Below are 18,924 nucleotides of genomic sequence, written 5' to 3'. Positions count from 1 at the left end.
GCTATTTATTGCCTTATCATTTTATGACTAAAAGACTATTCTTCATTTCCCTTTCTAAATCCTTCTGTGCAGTCTGCCTCCTTTTTCTAAATCATACCAAATGTCCTTTTGGATACATTTTCCCAATTAGTTTCCATTGGATTTAGAAATCTAGATAAGATAGTCCATTTCTTTTTCTACTTAATACGAGCTCTAAGATGTCCTTGGTCCCATCCACCAAGAACACCTCTTATTTAAGGAATAGAAATAACGTTTTATCAATTGTTTGACTGCTAGTAGTCATAATTTGAGGGACAGGTTATCAGTTCCACACGTTTTAAAACCCTGGATTGCTTCTTTTTTCACTAGCACCACCAAGATTTGTGAAGAAGCTCAGTGACATTTCTACCATCATTGGTGAGGAAGTCCAGCTGCAGACGACCATTGAAGGCGCCGAGCCAATTTCAGTGGTGTGGTTCAAAGATAAGGGGGAAATTGTTAGAGAGAGTGACAACATTTGGATTTCTTACTCAGAAAACATTGCAACACTACAGTTTTCAAGAGCAGAACCAGCCAATTCTGGGAAATACACCTGTCAGATCAAAAATGACGCTGGGATGCAGGAGTGCTTTGCCACACTCTCTGTCCTCGGTTAGTACAAATAGGATGTTATCAGAAGGCACACAGTTACGAGGACCTGTGTTTTCTTTCATTTCATCAACTTGATTTTAAAATATGGTGTAATTTCCATCTCATTCCAGAACCCGCAGCAATTGTGGAAAAGCCAGAATCCATAAAAGTTACCACAGGAGACACCTGTACCTTGGAGTGTACAGTCACCGGCACACCTGAACTGAGTACTAAATGGTTTAAAGATGGAAAAGAGCTGACAAGTGACAACAAGTACAAAATTAGTTTCTTCAACAAAGTATCTGGCCTTAAGATCATCAATGTGGCACCCAGTGACAGTGGGGTATACAGCTTTGAAGTGCAAAATCCTGTCGGCAAAGATAGCTGCACAGCCTCCATCCAAGTTTCAGGTTGGTTGGGCTTTTCATTCATCATTATAATAATGTAGTTTCTGATTTTTTATATATTTACATGGAAAGCTTCACCTTATATGGCATAACATGAATCTGACATCTTCTGATCAGAGTAATAGACCTCTAGAGTTAGAAGACAACCAGGTTCAAAAGTTACATCCCTTTCTTCTGGAGAAATTTCCAAAAGGGTATAGGAGTAAAATCTAACCCCTAGATAAGGTGAATGTACTTTTTTCCTATAAGTTATACGCAGATAATTTGCCCCAAGATGACTCAGAACAATAACAAAAAAAGACCAAAATCCCTAGTAAGTCAACTGACATCCTGTTCATTGATTCCCCGGGATTTTGATAGTGTGATTCCCTACAGGGAATTCTTTGTTATTCTTGCAAAAGAGCCAAGTGGATCTAGGGATATTCCATCAACAATTCTCTTTTCAAGTCGTTTCATATCTAATATCCCTTGTTTATTGGCTTTCTCATTTAATTACCTTCAGATCGAACTATTCCTCCTTCGTTCACAAGAAAATTGAAAGAGACAAACGGTCTATCAGGCTCCTCGGTTGTAATGGAATGCAAAGTCTATGGATCGCCCCCCATCTCTGTCTCCTGGTTCCATGAAGGAAATGAGATCAGCATTGGAAGAAAATACCAGACTACCCTGACAGATAACACTTGTGCTTTAACTGTGAACATGCTGGAAGAATCCGATGCTGGTGACTACACGTGTATAGCTACAAACGTGGCTGGCTCTGATGAATGTAGTGCTCCTTTGACTGTGAGAGGTCTGTTTAAAATACAGTAAAATAGAATCACATTTCATAAATGGTTGAGGATTTTTATCACCACAATTCATGGATGTTAAACTTTTTCTGATTTGTGCTCTTGTCTTGTGTTTAGAACCACCATCTTTTGTCCAGAAACCTGATCCCATGGATGTCTTAACTGGGACCAATGTAACTTTCACAAGCATCATAAAAGGAACTCCACCTTTCAGTGTAAGCTGGTTCAAGGGCAGCAGCGAACTAGTACCAGGGCCCAGATGCAATGTGTCTTTGGCAGATTCAGTGGCTGAACTGGAGTTGTTTGAAGTGGATACATCCCAAAGTGGAGAATATACTTGCATAGTTAGTAACGAAGCTGGCAGGACATCTTGTACAACACATCTCTTTGTAAAAGGTATGTTTGCTAGCCCACGTTTAGACAATTAATATGCATATAGTGATTATATGTATCTGTATCTGTATTTAATTTCATATTTTTAATGTTTATTCTAGCCCCAGCCAAATTTGTGAAGAGGCTTAATGATTACAGCATAGAAAAAGGGAAACCCCTAATCCTAGAAGGAACATTCACTGGAACTCCTCCCATTTCGGTGACATGGAAGAAAAATGGCATAAATGTAACTCCTTCCCAGAGGTGTAATATAACCACAACTGAGAAATCAGCAATCCTGGAAATTCCAAGCAGCATGGTAGAGGATGCAGGACAATACAACTGCTACATCGAGAATGCTTCTGGAAAAGATTCCTGCTCAGCACAAATTTTGATACTAGGTTTGTCATGATTGCACATTCATATCTTTGTCTACGAGCCATGATTCTGATATGTCCCCCTCATGATGGATTCTCTCTCTTGGTTGCAGAACCACCATATTTTGTGAGGCAGTTGGAACCTGGTAAGGTGACTGTTGGAGATTCTGCCTCTTTACAATGCCAGCTTGCTGGAACCCCTGAAATTGGAGTATCCTGGTATAAAGGAGATACAAAACTGAGACCCACTGCTACTTACAAAATGCATTTTAGGAACAATGTTGCCACACTGGTTTTCAACCAGGTGGACATTAACGACAGTGGAGAATATATCTGCAGAGCTGAAAACAGTGTGGGAGAAGTTTCATGCTCAACTTTCCTTACTGTTCAAGGTGATTACAATAATTAAAGTGAATAAACTTGTGCTTCTTTTAAACAAGATTTAAAGTCTGGTGAAGGCCACCTCTTTAAGAACATCCAAATGCTAAATTTTCTGCTTATGTAATTTCATCTACAGTTAGCAGTTCATTCTTTTCTATATCCTTTACTGATAAAAATGAGATAGTTAGAAGGATCATGCATTCATTCTCCTCTATAAATATTTAAGAAAAATAAGTGACCATATATTTTAAAATTCCACCCCATGAATCTCACTGAAATTGCTAGAAGATAGTCTTAAAAATTAGGAGGCTCTGCTGCATGTCCAGAGATACACTTTAAGTCAATAAATTATTCTATTGGCTTACAGATATTTTGCATCTTGTACTGTACAAACTTGCTTCAAAAGTCTACATGCCTTCCTCTGTCTCTGAGTTTATTCAAGAGCTGTTAATACTTTCTGATATTTTAGTAGAAATCCATATATATTTTTGAGAAGAATATTTGGTAAATTTGAAACATCCATGAGTAGTCAATGCTTTAAATTCTATTCCTACAGAGCAAAAACTACCGCCATCATTTTCTCGACAATTGAGAGATGTGCAAGAAACGGTTGGACTGCCAGTTGTTTTTGAATGTGCCATAAATGGATCAGAACCTATCTCGGTGTCTTGGTACAAAGATGGCAAGCCACTGAAAGACAGTTCAAATGTGCAAACATCATTTTTAGATAAAGTAGCCACTCTCAATATTTTTAAAACAGATAGGAGCCTTGCAGGCCAGTATTCTTGCACAGCTACAAATCCTATAGGATCTGCTTCTTCTAGTGCCAAACTCATCCTCACAGGTTTGTGGATTCTTAAATTTCTGTTTTCATAGTTGAGATTTTTTACAATCTGGTACAAAACTGGGAAGAAAACATTATGATTTCTGTCAACTGGGATGCACCAAGTCGTGGTCTCTGACACCTTGTCTTTGTGTTCTTCTCACAGAGGGAAAGAACCCACCCTTCTTTGACATCCCCTTGGCCCCTGTGGACGCGGTGGTGGGCGAAAGTGCTGACTTTGAGTGCCATGTCACTGGAACACAACCCATAAAGGTCAGCTGGGCCAAAGACAACAGAGAGATAAGAAGTGGCGGGAACTACCAGATCAGTTACCTGGAAAACAGTGCTCACCTGACGATCCTCAAAGTGGACAAAGGAGACTCTGGACAATATACCTGTTATGCTGTAAATGAAGTGGGAAAAGATTCCTGCACGGCTCAGCTAAATATAAAAGGTATCATTTATTTTGCATGTGGTCCTACAAAGGGTGATCATTTTAACTTAGAGTAGAGCTGAAGATCACAGGTTTTATTATGGTGGATGCAAGGTAGGGCAACATTTCTAAACAAATGACATGAAAATATTTAAGAAGAAATAAGTTTATCCAGAGAAAAAGTAATCTTTAAAGGCTGTATTTTTTTTTCTGAAACTGTGTGTGTCCTACTTAACCCTAAGATCACCCTCTTTTTACAAGTTTGTGATTTTATAAATGACTATAAATTATTTTCATTATCTAGAAGTAGAAATTCTTAGAAACATACCCTGGTGCACTGTATATTTCAATGGTTAGCTTGGATTTTAAAGTAAACACAGGACTTCTCTTTTCTTGAAAAGTTTAAATGTAATAACCTGCTTCCATATTCTATTTCATTTGTCTTTTTGATTTCTTATAGAGCGGCTAATCCCACCAAGTTTCACTAAAAAACTCTCGGAGACAATAGAAGAAACAGAAGGGAATTCATTCAAACTTGAAGGGCGTGTGGCTGGTTCCCAGCCTATCAGTGTGGCTTGGTACAAAAATAATGTAGAGATCCACCCAACTTCTAACTGTGAGATAACATTCAAGAACAACACACTACTACTGCAAATCAAGAAGGCAGGCATGGCTGACGCTGGTTTGTATACATGCAAAGTGTCGAATGATGCAGGCTCTGCTCTGTGCACGTCTTCAATTGTCATCAAAGGTTAGTGACCGTCACAGCCCCAGCCAGTTGTATTTTTCTTCAGTACCCATGAGATACCCATGTGCATTTCTTCTGACATCTTAACTAACTATAATAGACAAAAATTTAACTGGGTTATAATCCTTCCATAAAGGTTTACTAAAAAAAAACTATAACTTAATTACATGGTTCCCACAAATAGGTGTCATTTAATGAATAGATTAAAATCTTACCTTTCTAAATCATATTCCAAGATTCTCTCAAGAAGTTAGAAGTCAAAGCCTACTTTAAAACGTGACCACAAGTGACATGTATTTTTAGGAAGCACATTCGTTTCAAAAAATTCAAAAATTTTTTGAATGTGCTAGCTTTGCTTACTATGAGTTATATTCTGAAACATTCCCTGAGTATATTTCTAAAGGATTATTGTTTAACATCTGTTGCCCAAAGCTTTTGGCCTATTAAGTGAATTTTAATTCCAAACAAAAGAGTAAAAGTTGCTCACATTATATATCATTATAAAAAGTGTATTTAAATACATAGTCATCATTTGAGGCAAAGAAATACACTGTATTATTTAATGAGAATTTTGTCTGCTTCTCAGACCATAATGACTTTATCCAGATAATTATGGCACAGATTCATCAGAATCACTTTACAAAGTAATTGAATAGCTTCAAATTAATTAACCAGTTCTGATGATCTGGTTGGCCATCTCAGAACACACAGATAATAGGTTAAATATTATAAATAGGCTAATATTACTAATAGGCTAATATTACTACATTGTATTAAAATTCAAATTTATCATTTGATAGAATGGAAATGCAATACATGAAGTAAAATGAAAACCATATTATTAGCAGTAGTTTATATTCATGATAGTTTTACTACCAAGTATATAAATGTATTTCTATAGAATTCTGAGGCTTAGAATTTTTCTTAAAGAGGACTAAAGGTTGTAATATTCATAATTGTGAACATTGGCCTTATTCTTATATGGATATAGGTCTCAAAATCATTGACTAGAACTATTAACACCAAGTTGCACTTCTTCTCAGGTTGCTTGTGATTTCATCCTTGGTTTTCAATTGAACATTGAACTTCAACTTGTAAATCCTTCAGACTAGATTTGGATTTTAAATGCCACATTTAATAGCTAAAAATGAACAGAGAAAAATCACATTTTAAGATTTGGGCTTGTGGATGACTCAAATTTTGGCTTTCTTTTCCAGAGAATAGCAATCATTGCTACTCTTGATGAGCAGAATTCCCAAGTAAACTCTGAGTTTTGAGGGTTCAGCAAAAATGCAGCTGTAGGCAGGTTTGAGAGTATCAAAACAGTGCTATGTGGTTTAGAGGTTGACAGTAACTGCCTTTCCGTGTTCGCTGTGCTTAATCAGAATACAGATGCTTGGGTGAATTCTGGCAGCATGGAATCAGTTCTTTGCTTGTTTTTAAAATTTTATGTTTTTTTTTTAAATAGTTCACTTAACTACTACATTCAGAGAGGAGTAACCCAGGCACATATTTTTATTTCATTCCAGTAACCACTGTTAGCTGTTGGAGGAAAAACTGTTAGGTTCTTTGATTGTTTCTTTTTAATGGACATTAGCACTCTTTTGCCTTTCTGTTCTTCATGTTCATCATGAAAATACGTTTTCAATTCCAGAACCTAAGAAGCCACCTGTGTTTGATCAGCACCTTACTCCAGTAACAGCAAGCGAAGGAGAATTTGTGCAACTCAGCTGTCATGTCCGGGGATCTGAGCCAATTCGGATCCAGTGGTTGAAGGCTGGCAGGGAAATGAAGCCTTCCGACAGATGCAGCTTCAGTTTTGCTAGTGGGACAGCTGTGCTGGAACTCAAGAATGTAGTTAAAGCAGATTCGGGAGATTATGTGTGCAAAGCTTCCAACATGGCTGGAAGTGACACTTCCAAATCAAAAGTAACCATTAAAGGTACAGACAACCTTGAAAACAATATGCAAATCAAGCCAACCACTGCTCTCATTTATTTGATGATTTTAATGTAAATCTGAATGGAATTAGACTTTTAGAAATAGCAGTTATTGATCATCTGCAATTGGTAGCCTTCTAATTATACCAGAAGCATTAGGTAATGTAATGGAAGCAATATCAGCACAAATTCTTTGAAATTACCCTAAGTACACACACCCTACTTCTTGAACCTCTTTTCAGCATATTCAAGAGTATAATTAGTGAGGTTCTAAAAATGATGCTATGCTGATGAGATACAAAGTAGTTTGATGTCATAGCCATATAGGAAATCTATAATATAAAGCCATGCCTAGAAATACAAGATTTGATCTACTAATATGATTGTAGTCCAACCTTCAGTAGCTATCACTGGAATAAATGTCTGTAAAATAACTTTGTCTTGGGCTGGGATTCTGGCTCAGGGGTAGAGCACTCTGCCTTGTATGTGTGAAGTCCTGGGTTCAATCCTCAGCACCACCTAAAAATAAATAAATTAAATAAAGGTATTATGTCCAATTACAACTAAAAAATAAATATTAAAAAAATAGCTTCATCTTCTATAACCCATTCTCATATATGTCTTACAGTAAGGAAGTCTTGCAGTACATGATATTTGTGACATGGCCAAACCTCTACTGCTTATTTTATGTAGAAGAATATTTATTATAGTTTTAAGGGAGATGTAATAACAAAATATGTAAACATTTTTTTTCAGAAAAACCAGCTGCAGCCCCAGCAGCTAAGAAGGCAGCAGTAGATGGAAAACTCTTTTTCGTATCAGAACCTCAGAGTATCAGAGTCGTTGAAAGTAAGTGCTTCATGAAAAGTACATCTTCCCTAATCTTGTACTTTTGCTACCCATTTCATTTCAGAAGAACCAATTTGGGATAATCAAATGCTTTTATAATTTTTTTCGTTATTCCTTAGAAACCACTGCAATATTCATTGCAAAAGTTGGAGGTGATCCAATCCCAAATGTTAAATGGACAAAAGGGAAGTGGAGACAACTGAACCAAGGAGGTCGCATTTTCATCCACCAAAAAGGCGATGAGGCAAAACTGGAGATTAGAGACACCACAAAAACGGATTCTGGACTCTATCGATGCGTTGCATTTAACAAACATGGTGAAATTGAAAGTAATGTTAACCTACAGGTGGATGAAAGGAAGAAACAGGAGAAGATTGAAGGTGATCTTAGAGCAATCCTGAAAAAGTAAGTCCAATAAAGGATAGTGCACAGAAATTATTTATACACACAGGAATATCTCAAGAAGCATGGACCATCCACTTCAAGGTTGAGATTCTTAAGGCAGTTGAATAGAAACATAGAAGCAAATACACAACATTTGAATGGAAATTAGTTTGTTAGAATCTATTCCTGAATTATGAGAAAGTTCTTAAGAATGAGGTACATTTTAAAGCTTTTAAAGAAAAGGAAATGGTCTATAGAGAAGTCCAAGTGTATTATGTGTCTAAGTATGAAATTTTTGTTTCTATTCATGATTTCTTATGTTACAAATGATTTTTCTAGATCAATAATTTAAAACATTTTTCAGATTTACCAAGAATTTCAATACAATTTATGTTTGAACATAATTATTGAATTAATCAACACCCAATTTCCACACATCTTTTCCATGATGTGTTATATTAACCCTTTATTAATTTTTTTCCATTGCTCTTATTATTTTTGTGTATATTTTAATTCTTTAAATAGGCTCTGATTAAAAAAATTATAGAAATACTCTGTTATTCTTTTGTTTCTTAAAAAAATCTTTGTTCAAATTTTATGCTTTGTAACAACAGTCCCATCTTAAGCCACTCCATTTCTAAACCCTCTTTATTATTATTATTATTATTTCAGTCACATGCTAAAAAATAATCATTCTTGAAGGGAGAATATACAAGTTTTCCTTTTTTGAGGGGAAAAGTGAAGACATTCATAATCTTTGAATTATGGCAGACAATTTAAACTTAATAGAAGACAAGTGATTTGTATTTGTTTCCTATTTCTTATTTAGGACTCCCACCTTAAAGAAAGTATCTGGGGAGGAAGAAGAAATTGATATCATGGAACTTCTCAAAAATGTTGATCCTAAAGAGTATGAAAAATATGCCCGCATGTATGGAATCACTGACTTCCGAGGTCTCCTTCAAGCATTTGAACTGCTAAAACAAAGTCAGGAAGAAGAGACACATAGATTGGTATGACCCTTTGTATGTAGCTCCTCCTGAAAAATATACATTAGAAACAGCTAACAAACATATCCCCTTTAAATTATCAGAACCCTACAGTTATAGCAAATTATTTAATATAGCCCAAAGAGCATCAAGAATGGAAGTTGAACATGCATCCTATAATTTAAATTTTGTTTCATAAGTAATACTTTTATTTTTTTGCCTCTTCAGGAAATCGAGGAAATAGAGAAGTCAGAGAAGGAAGAAAAAGAGTTTGAGGAACTTGTATCATTTATTCAACAAAGGCTGACCCAGACAGAGGTAAAATGAACTATGCTGATAATATAGTTACAAAAGAGTGTTGTGAATGATAAGTGACTAACCCATTTAATTCTTTATTCTCCTAGCCTGTCACTCTGATCAAGGATATTGAAAATCAGACTGTTTTGAAAGATAATGATGCTGTCTTTGAAATTGACATTAAGATTAATTATCCAGAAATCAAGCTGTCCTGGTACAAAGGGACTGAAAAACTGGAACCCAGTGATAAATTTGAAATAACCATTGATGGTGACCGACACATCCTAAGAGTCAAGAACTGTCAACTTAAAGATCAGGGCAATTACAGACTGGTTTGTGGTCCACATATTGCAAGTGCCAAACTAACTGTAATAGGTAAGTTAGAAAAAGATCTCTAAATACAAAGGGGAATGAAGGGAAGTGAGGGGTGATGTGAATAGGAAAGACAGTAGAATGAATCAGACATAACTTTCCTATGTTCATATATGAACAAATGACCAGTGAAACTCATATCATGTTCAACCACAATAAGCTGCACTCCTTGGATGTATAATATATCAAAATACATTATACTGTCATGTATATCTGAAAAGAATAAATTAAAAAGAAAGAATAGTGTAGGCCAGTGAAGGATAGAAAACAAAGGCTTCTTAAGTTCCAGATCTCTAGCTAATTATAATTTATAGTTCATCTGGCTTCTTCTCACTTTTGGAATAGGAAAATTTTCATTGCAACTTTTTACCTTTTATTTGAAAAAATAGTAAAATTTTCTAATTCCCTAAAAAAATAAAATGTTAATCTGCATTGTTAAAATAAAGAGCTATAAATATTTCTGAGATTAAATTAGTGTTGAGCACATCTTCATGTGATATTGAACATAATGAATATTGTATCGAAAACAGAGCCTGCTTGGGAACGGCACCTTCAGGATGTTACTTTGAAAGAAGGCCAGACTTGTACCATGACATGCCAATTTTCTGTGCCAAATGTAAAATCCGAATGGTTCAAAAATGGCAGAATCCTTAAACCTCAAGGTAGAGTTAAAACAGAAGTGGAACACAAAGTCCATAAACTGACCATTGCAGATGTCCGAGCAGAAGACCAGGGTCAATATGCCTGCAAACATGGAGACCTTGAAACTTCAGCAGAGCTCAGAATTGAAGGTGAGTGGAAGACTGTGGAAGGAGTTACCCTGTATGGTATAGGGCAGTATCCAATGTGCAGGACTCCTGCTACCCTGTCATTGGACATACCTCAAAGGGCTTGTGTATTCTCATTCCCACCATACATACTCAGAGTGTTGACTTCCATTTCAAAATTCATACAAATTAAAAGGGAAAGATGTCCACAAGTGCCAGTTCTTTCTCATGTTTCTTTTAGACGAGAAGCAAATTTTAATCTAGACTGAAACATGACACTCAAAGGTTATTTCTGTTTAAAGTCTAAATTTCATAATTCTCATATCAGTGTTTCTGATTCCTAGAAAGAAATCTTGGAGAAGATAAGTGTCATGGCTAGGAATCTAAAGAATCCTGGCTAGGAATTGATATTTTGTTCATAGGACACAATGTTATTTTATCCATATAAATTTTTATAGATCAAATCAGAAACATATATGATGCTATTAAGTAGTTATTTTTTCAACAATGTTTGCTTCATTTGAGGATCATATTCCAACTTTCTGAGTCTCTGAAGTTGAATGAAATCTCAAAATTTAAGAGCAATAATATTTATTTCATAGTTATTAAATTGTAAGCATTTTATAAAAACACCCTCAAACTCCACTGAGAAAAAAAAAATCTATTATAATAATAGTATCTATGTCCATCTGTTGGTGATCTTCTTTGTTGAAAATAATTATATGACATCTTATTTACATAAGCATTTCTATTTTTCTGACTTACTTGACAATGAATATCAATGCCTGGTTGTATTTTAAAATTTAAAAGTTTTTAAAAGTTTTTCAAATTAAAGGGTCCAGTTGAATGTGCTAATGTCATTTTTTAAATGACTGAATATTTTAAATATAATTTTTCAATGAAAATAGCTCACCAGAGTACTATGTATAGTAAGATGCTCATGATAATGTTACACGTGTGATTCCAGATTTCCAGATAAAATTTTTGAGAAGGACCCTCTCCACTCCAGGATGTTCTTCTAAAAACCACTATTTCTATCCTCAGTGGGTTGATTCCTTTGTATCTGCCCATATATATTTAGAAAGCACATTTCCAAACTCTAAAAAGAATTCTTTTAAATTTAGAAGTACAGATTTCTTACTGAGTTGAAATTATCTCACAGGGAAAGTTATACATGTGAGATTGTGAATAGCAAAAATTATTTCAGTAAGGTAAGAAAGAATTCCTCAGAAGAATAAATTATAGAATAAAATCGAATTTATCTTCTATTTATAAGTCTCCCATCTCCCTAATATTTTTGAAATGAACTTTTGGTTTATAATCTCCCTATAGCATTTCCTCCATATAAATATTTTAAGGACTCTTAGGGATTTTCTTATAGTCTCCTACATTGATCCTATAGGAATGCACTGAGGAATTGGGATAATTTTTATTGACACAGAAGAGCATTTTGTTCTTGTTTTACATTTTTGGCTTTCTTCTACTATTTCACAATTGGATAAAAAGATGGAGATTTTAAATATTGAATAAAAAGCACAGTATAAAAGGGACTCTACACAATCTAACTTTGAATTCACTTTGTGTTTAAACAGCTGAGCCAATTCAGTTTACAAAGCGCATACAAAACATCGTGGTGAGTGAGCATCAGTCTGCCACCTTCGAGTGTGAGGTGTCCTTTGATGATGCCATCGTAACATGGTACAAAGGACCAACAGAACTGACCGAGAGCCAGAAATACAACTTTAGGAATGATGGTCGCTGCCATTACATGACCATCCACAATGTGACCCCGGATGACGAAGGTAATTTTGTTGAAAGTGAATATGTAATTCAAACCTCATCTGTTTTATATATTTCCACTCCTGTATACACTTGCACTCTATAATTTTATGTAGAATACTTTTTTTTTAGAATACAAGTAGAAGTAAAGATAGCTAGATATTTAACTAAAGAGGAGTCATTTGGAAGGTACCAGAAAACTCAAGTTTCATGATTCTTCTCTCTAGGTGTCTATTCAGTAATTGCTCGACTAGAGCCAAGAGGTGAAGCAAGAAGCACAGCAGAGCTCTACTTAACAACTAAAGGTGAAAGCATCAAATTAATAACCCTGTTGCAATCTCTGAAACAAATACCCCACCCAGAAAATTCTAAATGCAAAATTCCATTTTTTTTTTCTTTTGCAGAAATCAAACTTGAGCTGAAGCCTCCTGGTAAGTATTTATTTTTTAAAATCAATCCTTGCTTACAATAAGTCCAGGAAAATTTTGCAAAAAAACAGAAGCCAAACAAAAATGCATAAAATATCATCTCTCTTTTCAGTAAAATATTATTCAGAAAATAATTGTCAACAAAGTAATAAAATGTTAAACTTTTTTAATTTGGGAAATTAGAGATAACAAAGTCTCATTCAGATAATATCCAGGATCATTTGCAAAAAGAACGCTAATGTTTGATTGCACTGTTGGAAATGCCTAATAATCAAATATATCTTAGTTAACTAATAAATACCAATATTCTCAGTTCCTCTGTGCTTATCATTACATGTCCCTTTACAGATATTCCCGACTCCAGAGTTCCAATCCCAACCATGCCTATCAGAGCAGTACCACCAGAAGGTAAGACCCAGAAAGCACCTCCATGTCTAGGCTAGTTTGGAGCAGCAACATTCTACCACTAGGAAATGACCAATGCCCAGACTGCAGCAGAATCACAATGCACACTTCCTGTCGTAGTATTCACAGTGCAATTACAAAAACATCAAAGCAAGTGTAGTTATAAATATATGCTAGTTCTATTTGTGCTGATTGATAAATTAGAACTATAATAACTTTGAGGTACTGAAAGAAATGCATGAGACTTTTTATTATATATCACATGAAACAGGAAATGAAAATAAATTACTGATGATGACATTTATATTCTTCAGAAATCCCTCCTGTGGTTGCTCCTCCTATTCCTCTTTTACTACCAACACCTGAAGAAAAGAAACCACCAGCAAAACGTATTGAAGGTATTATATGTCAACCACTTCAATGTCAAAATACAGAATTTCACCATAACTGGCACTGAAAATGTTGCTTACTATAACACATTCTCCCTCTCGTGGTCAAGATATGAAATTGCCTTCGAAATTTAATTATTTCAAGTAGTAACTGACTAAATGTACAAGACATTTGTTTAAAACCCTGAAAATCATTAGACAAACTAAACATTATGCTTAGCATTAAAATATTTTATCTTAATGGAATTACTTAAACATTAATGGAAAATTAATTTGTTTCATATTTTCCAATTATGTGTAACAAACAACAAAAAGGAAACCATTTTCTTATGCAGCTTATAAGGAAAAAAATGCTACTTTATAGTCAAATTGCAAATTATGGTTTGGGTTTTTTTTCTCAGTTTTAATGCTAACTACTCTTTAAAGTCCACTGTTTACAAACATCTGATTTAAGGGCTGGGGAACAGCTTAGTGGTAGAACATTCACCTGATGTGTGCAAGGCCCTAGGTTCAATCTCCAGCACGCCCCCTCCAACACACACACACTAGGATTTAGAAGTCTTTACATATTTGACTTGACTTTTTGTTTTGTTTTGTTTTTTGGTACCTAAGGCATGAGCTCTTAAGTATACCATGAAATCACCCATTTCATCCATTTTATGTATTAAAAACTTAAGAAATTATACTCTTTGTATGCCAAGGCTACTAAACTAAGACAACACATTCCCTGGGACTTTCTAGAGTTACAGTTTAGAATTGCTGCCAGATTTTTCTCAGCATGATCAGAAACAAAATTTTACATGTCAAAGTCCTATTTTTCCATGACCGGGCCACAACTACTATACTACTTTCAAGGGTTTGACATGTTAGTCTTGTAAAACTCACTATAAATGATATCTAATGCTTGAGCTATTTTTAGCCACTCAAAGGAAATTCAGTTTAAAAAATCCTATCTTATGACTAATACAATCTTTTAAGAGAAACTTTTTTTTTTACAATTTACATAAACATAGTTGAATATATGTCATTTACTAGTAGTACTAAGGAGAAACAAGAATCAAAAAATCATAAATTATATTTCATTTATACTTCTGTTGTCAAAAATAATCATTATTTTAATGAATGATTTGTTCCTTGAATGATAGTGTCAACATGGCTAAGTTTGAGCACCCACCATGAAACCTGAGAGGTTAATTCATATTTTAAAAATTAAAGGAGAGATATCGATTCATGAACACTGGAGGCCATGATCTAGTGCTCTTAGGAACCATGATCAAGGTATAACTGTGCAACACAAAGAAAAAGTCACAGACATGTATCATACAGAGGACTTCTATTTCAATAATCCACTTACTTTCTTCCTTATGAAAGATTGGGTGTTTATACCTACATGAAACAAAGGCGAACATATGTACCTTTTCCATTTATAATATCACTTAGATCCATTACCCATGTTTTGAAAACTTCAATCAGGAACAAAACCAGTGAAGATACAAGATCACAGTACATATTCTGTCTCCCCCCAAAACATTTTTTTTTTTGCTTACAAATCCAAGATTTTTTGAAACAAGCATGTTACACTAATGTTCAGACTCTCTGACTGAGACATTTCGATAAACTTCTTAATTCCTTGAGACCATTCTACTTTATATCTGACATCTATCTGAATTTTTTTTTTTTTTTTTTTAGTGACCAAAAAGGCTGTGAAGAAAGATACCAAAAAAGTTGTTGCAAAGCCCAAGGAAGAAGCACCGCCACCTAAAGGTATTATAATTAATTAATCAAAAAGCAGTCATAATGTTTTTCTCTTGCCTCAAAAATTTGAATCCTAATTAAGGGGAGGTGGACAAAGAATAAGACTCTGAAGTCACAAAATGAGACTTCTCTCTTAATCCTCCTCTCCAGTCTTCCTGTGCCTGCCCACCCACAGCACCCAATAGCAACACCAAACAGTGCTTGTTCTCTCCGGCTCGTGGTTTGAAGGAGACCTTGCACTGAAATCCCTCAGCTGGACTTGACCAAGTCCTCCCAAAAGAAGCTCAAAGGCTGGTCCCACCCAACTGAAGATCCTCCCTGGTTTACAAATGTCAATAATACAGAGACTGTATTAGTCATAAGGCAGGATTTTTTAAACTGAAATACTTTTTTGAAGGAAAAGCAATCAAATCACTTTAATACATCCTAATAGGTACTGAAGATGACATTTACATAACTTAATTTGAATAGTTTTAACCCATTTGACTAAGATTAAAGTACAGCACCTCCTCAAAGAAGGAGAATGCAGGAGCACAAGGCATTCATCACTCAGATTTTTCTGAGTGATCACTTGTGAATGTTGTGGAATAAGAAGTTAAAAAGCCTTCATATATTTCATGAACATATGAAGCACTGGACGTATCAAACACCCCTTTTGTATTTGGTATAAATTTAAATTATTTTAGATTTAAGTCTAAATTAGAGCCAGACTTCAGTCTCTGTGGTGCTTTTTTGTTAATCTGGCATGGTATAGCATATCTAATGAGCTAGACCTGGAAACCATAAAGGTCTGTAATGATTCCTGGTAGGTGTGGTGTATTAGTAGTCATACACCATACAAATGATTAATAATAATGCACAAAATTAGGGAATGCTAAACAATACATAATCTAAAAATAAACATGAATTTTATGTTTTTGAAGTCCCAGAGGTTCCCGAGAAGCCTCCGCCTCCTACTACCTTAATTCCAGCAAAAGGTAAATAAAAAGAAATTGTTATTCCATTTATTCCTAAGATTTGCATTTCTCTTTATTCTTATTTTTCAATACTATGCTTCTAGGATATTGTAAACTTGTAGAATTTCATCTGCCATTAAAATTAACGTTAGAAATAATGACAATTTCAGCCAATTTATGGACCAATCCAGCTGTCTGATAACAGAAAAACAGATAATGTGGTGTATATGTGTGTATGTGGTGAACTTTTACTCAGTCATAAAGAAGAATGAAATTATGTCATTTGCTTATAAATAGATAGAACTGGAGGACATTGTGCCAAGTGAAATAAGTCAGATTCAGACAATCAAAGGCCAAATGCTAGAAGCTAGCAGTGGGGAGGGGTAGGGAGGTTAAAAAAGATATCTCATAAAAATAGAAGGAATACCAGTAGAATACAGGAGGAGGGTCAAGAGAGAGAGAGGAGGAAAGTGCATAGGGAAGTTCTGGGAATGAAATCTACCAAATCATGCTATGTCTATGTATGGATATACCAAAGTGAATCCCACTTCATATATATATAATTATAAAGTAGTGATTTTAAAATAATAACAATAGAGGGGAGACCAGTAGAACAAGGGGATCAGCGGAAGGGAGGTAGAAAGGAAAAGGGAAGATTGTGGAGAATAAAATTGATCGAATTATGTGCATATATGAATATGGCATAATAAATCCCACTATTATGTATATTTATAATGCACAAATACAAATAAAAATAATCTTAAAATGAAATAATGGCTATTCCATACTGCTCCCTATCCCAGGAAAAGAAACCCAGTTACACATTCAGCTCCTTTTTGCAGTGGCCAAAGGGAGAAAAACAGTGAGGGACAGAAGGAAGGGCTCATAGTTGCAGTTAATACAAACGTTAAGGATTACATAAATAATGCTAGTCTTAAAATTCTTTTAAAATCTGTTATACAAAAAGAACTATTTGGCTTGTTTGCATAATTCTAAATATTGTCTTTATTAAACTAATGTGTCATAATTGATGGTAAAATAATGTAGGTTCAAAAAGAAATGCACTTGCAAGAATAATTGAAACTTTAAATAAAGATTAATTGCAGAAACATTAAATATAAATTCCATTAAATTATCGACTGGAGTTCCCATAAAACAATGGAAGAGGTATGCATATGATATTATTTATTGAGTCCATATTTTTGATACTGGAAAACCCCCTCAAGAGTAGAGTATATCTTGATACTTTCTGTCGTGTATCATAGTTCATAAAAATAGATTACCAATGCAGAGAAAAATATGTTATCAATATAAATGCTGACATGTGGGGTACTTGATAATGTTTGACTATGTATATTTTCATTTAATAAAGCAGTTGGATGGATATAATTAATATGCTACTATTATCTTTATTTATTTATTTTTATTTTAGCTCCAGAAATTATTGATGTATCCTCTAAGGCTGAAGAAGTAAAAATAATGACCATCTCCAGGAAGAAAGAGGTTCAGCAAGAAAAACAAGCTGTGTATGAGAAAAAGGCAGTCTACGAGGAGAAGAGACTTTTCATAGAGTCTGTGGAAGAGCCCTATGATGAATTGGAAGTGGAGCCGTACGTGGAGCCCTTTGAAGAACCCTATTATGAAGAACCAGATGAAGACTACGAAGAGATCCAGGTAGAAGCTAAGAGGCAAGTTCACGAGGAATGGGAAGAAGACTTTGAAGAAGGGCAAGAATACTATGAAAGGGAAGAAGGTTATGATGAAGGGGAGGAAGATTGGGAAGAGACTTACAAAGAGCGAGAAGTCATTCAAGTTCAAAAGGAGGTTTATGAAGGTATGTGTAAATTGGGCACTCTTTTCCTCTTTTTTGCTCAGATCATTGTATTTTCAGTGCTACGTGAATGTGCAATGATGAAATGATCACTTAGATTTCTTAAGATCAGAAATCTTTGAAAACTTCATCTTTAAAACCAGGCATATCCTTTGAATTACGATCATGACATTATAGGCTGAATCAATTAGTCCTGTTTTCAAGCTCCAAGTGCTCTTTTCCAGGGCAGGACTTCCAACTTGCACTGTGTTGCTGTATCTCTTCTTGATTTTGCTTTGAAACCAGCACTGAGTCATGTCAGCAATATGCTACCTAACCTGATTATCTTCACAATTATGTATGGCTTTTATCTCATTTGTAATTAATACTATTATAACTTAATGACTTAAGCCTCCCTACTTATCCTGTGTTTTTATTAAAGAATCACATGAGAGAAAAATTCCAGCAAAAGTGCCTGAAAAGAAAGAAGCACCGCCTCCTAAAGGTAGGTAGCTGGAATTATTTAAATAGATCAGAGCATCAACATCATTATCATGGCTTGTTTGGCAAAGATGTATGAATCACCAGTTCAATCCAATAGGCACAACTTCTTCTCTAAGCTTTATTGTGTTAGTGATTTTTTTAATAATTTATATCTAATTCATTCAATGAAACAGATGATAAAAAGAATGTTTTGATAAATTTAAAATAAATACAACCAACATAATTTAAGCACAGAAACTTGTGCTTAAGGTTCAGAGCACCAAACCTGCCTCTCTCTTTAAAGAATAATGCATATATATGCATATATACATATGTGTGTGTGTGTAGAGAGAGTTTCAGTAGAAATTCTAAAAGTACTGCAA

General features: G+C 34.7%; 1 protein-coding gene across 1 annotated transcript in view; it reads left to right on the top strand.

Annotated features, from left to right (window-relative positions):
• Positions 1-18,924, top strand: part of TTN (titin) — a 266,424-nt gene that overhangs the window by 90,439 nt on the left and 157,061 nt on the right. Inside the window, exons 87-111 of the mRNA XM_081261924.1 lie at positions 349-630; positions 741-1,019; positions 1,519-1,806; positions 1,922-2,200; positions 2,299-2,577; positions 2,667-2,945; positions 3,491-3,778; positions 3,924-4,211; positions 4,651-4,941; positions 6,593-6,880; positions 7,635-7,727; positions 7,847-8,132; positions 8,941-9,124; positions 9,329-9,418; positions 9,505-9,772; positions 10,300-10,560; positions 12,129-12,338; positions 12,543-12,620; positions 12,720-12,746; positions 13,092-13,151; positions 13,463-13,546; positions 15,227-15,301; positions 16,216-16,269; positions 17,681-18,082; positions 18,501-18,563. Coding sequence (XP_081118050.1) covers positions 349-630; positions 741-1,019; positions 1,519-1,806; positions 1,922-2,200; positions 2,299-2,577; positions 2,667-2,945; positions 3,491-3,778; positions 3,924-4,211; positions 4,651-4,941; positions 6,593-6,880; positions 7,635-7,727; positions 7,847-8,132; positions 8,941-9,124; positions 9,329-9,418; positions 9,505-9,772; positions 10,300-10,560; positions 12,129-12,338; positions 12,543-12,620; positions 12,720-12,746; positions 13,092-13,151; positions 13,463-13,546; positions 15,227-15,301; positions 16,216-16,269; positions 17,681-18,082; positions 18,501-18,563 — 5,076 coding nt within the window. The remainder of the gene's footprint in view (positions 1-348; positions 631-740; positions 1,020-1,518; positions 1,807-1,921; positions 2,201-2,298; positions 2,578-2,666; positions 2,946-3,490; positions 3,779-3,923; positions 4,212-4,650; positions 4,942-6,592; positions 6,881-7,634; positions 7,728-7,846; positions 8,133-8,940; positions 9,125-9,328; positions 9,419-9,504; positions 9,773-10,299; positions 10,561-12,128; positions 12,339-12,542; positions 12,621-12,719; positions 12,747-13,091; positions 13,152-13,462; positions 13,547-15,226; positions 15,302-16,215; positions 16,270-17,680; positions 18,083-18,500; positions 18,564-18,924) is intronic.

This window comes from Spermophilus citellus (assembly GCF_964194105.1).
Source record: "Spermophilus citellus genome assembly, chromosome: 11".
NCBI lineage: Eukaryota > Metazoa > Chordata > Mammalia > Rodentia > Sciuridae > Spermophilus > Spermophilus citellus.
The sequence above is the reverse complement of the archived record's forward strand: the minus strand, read 5'-3'. Positions and strand labels throughout refer to the sequence as shown.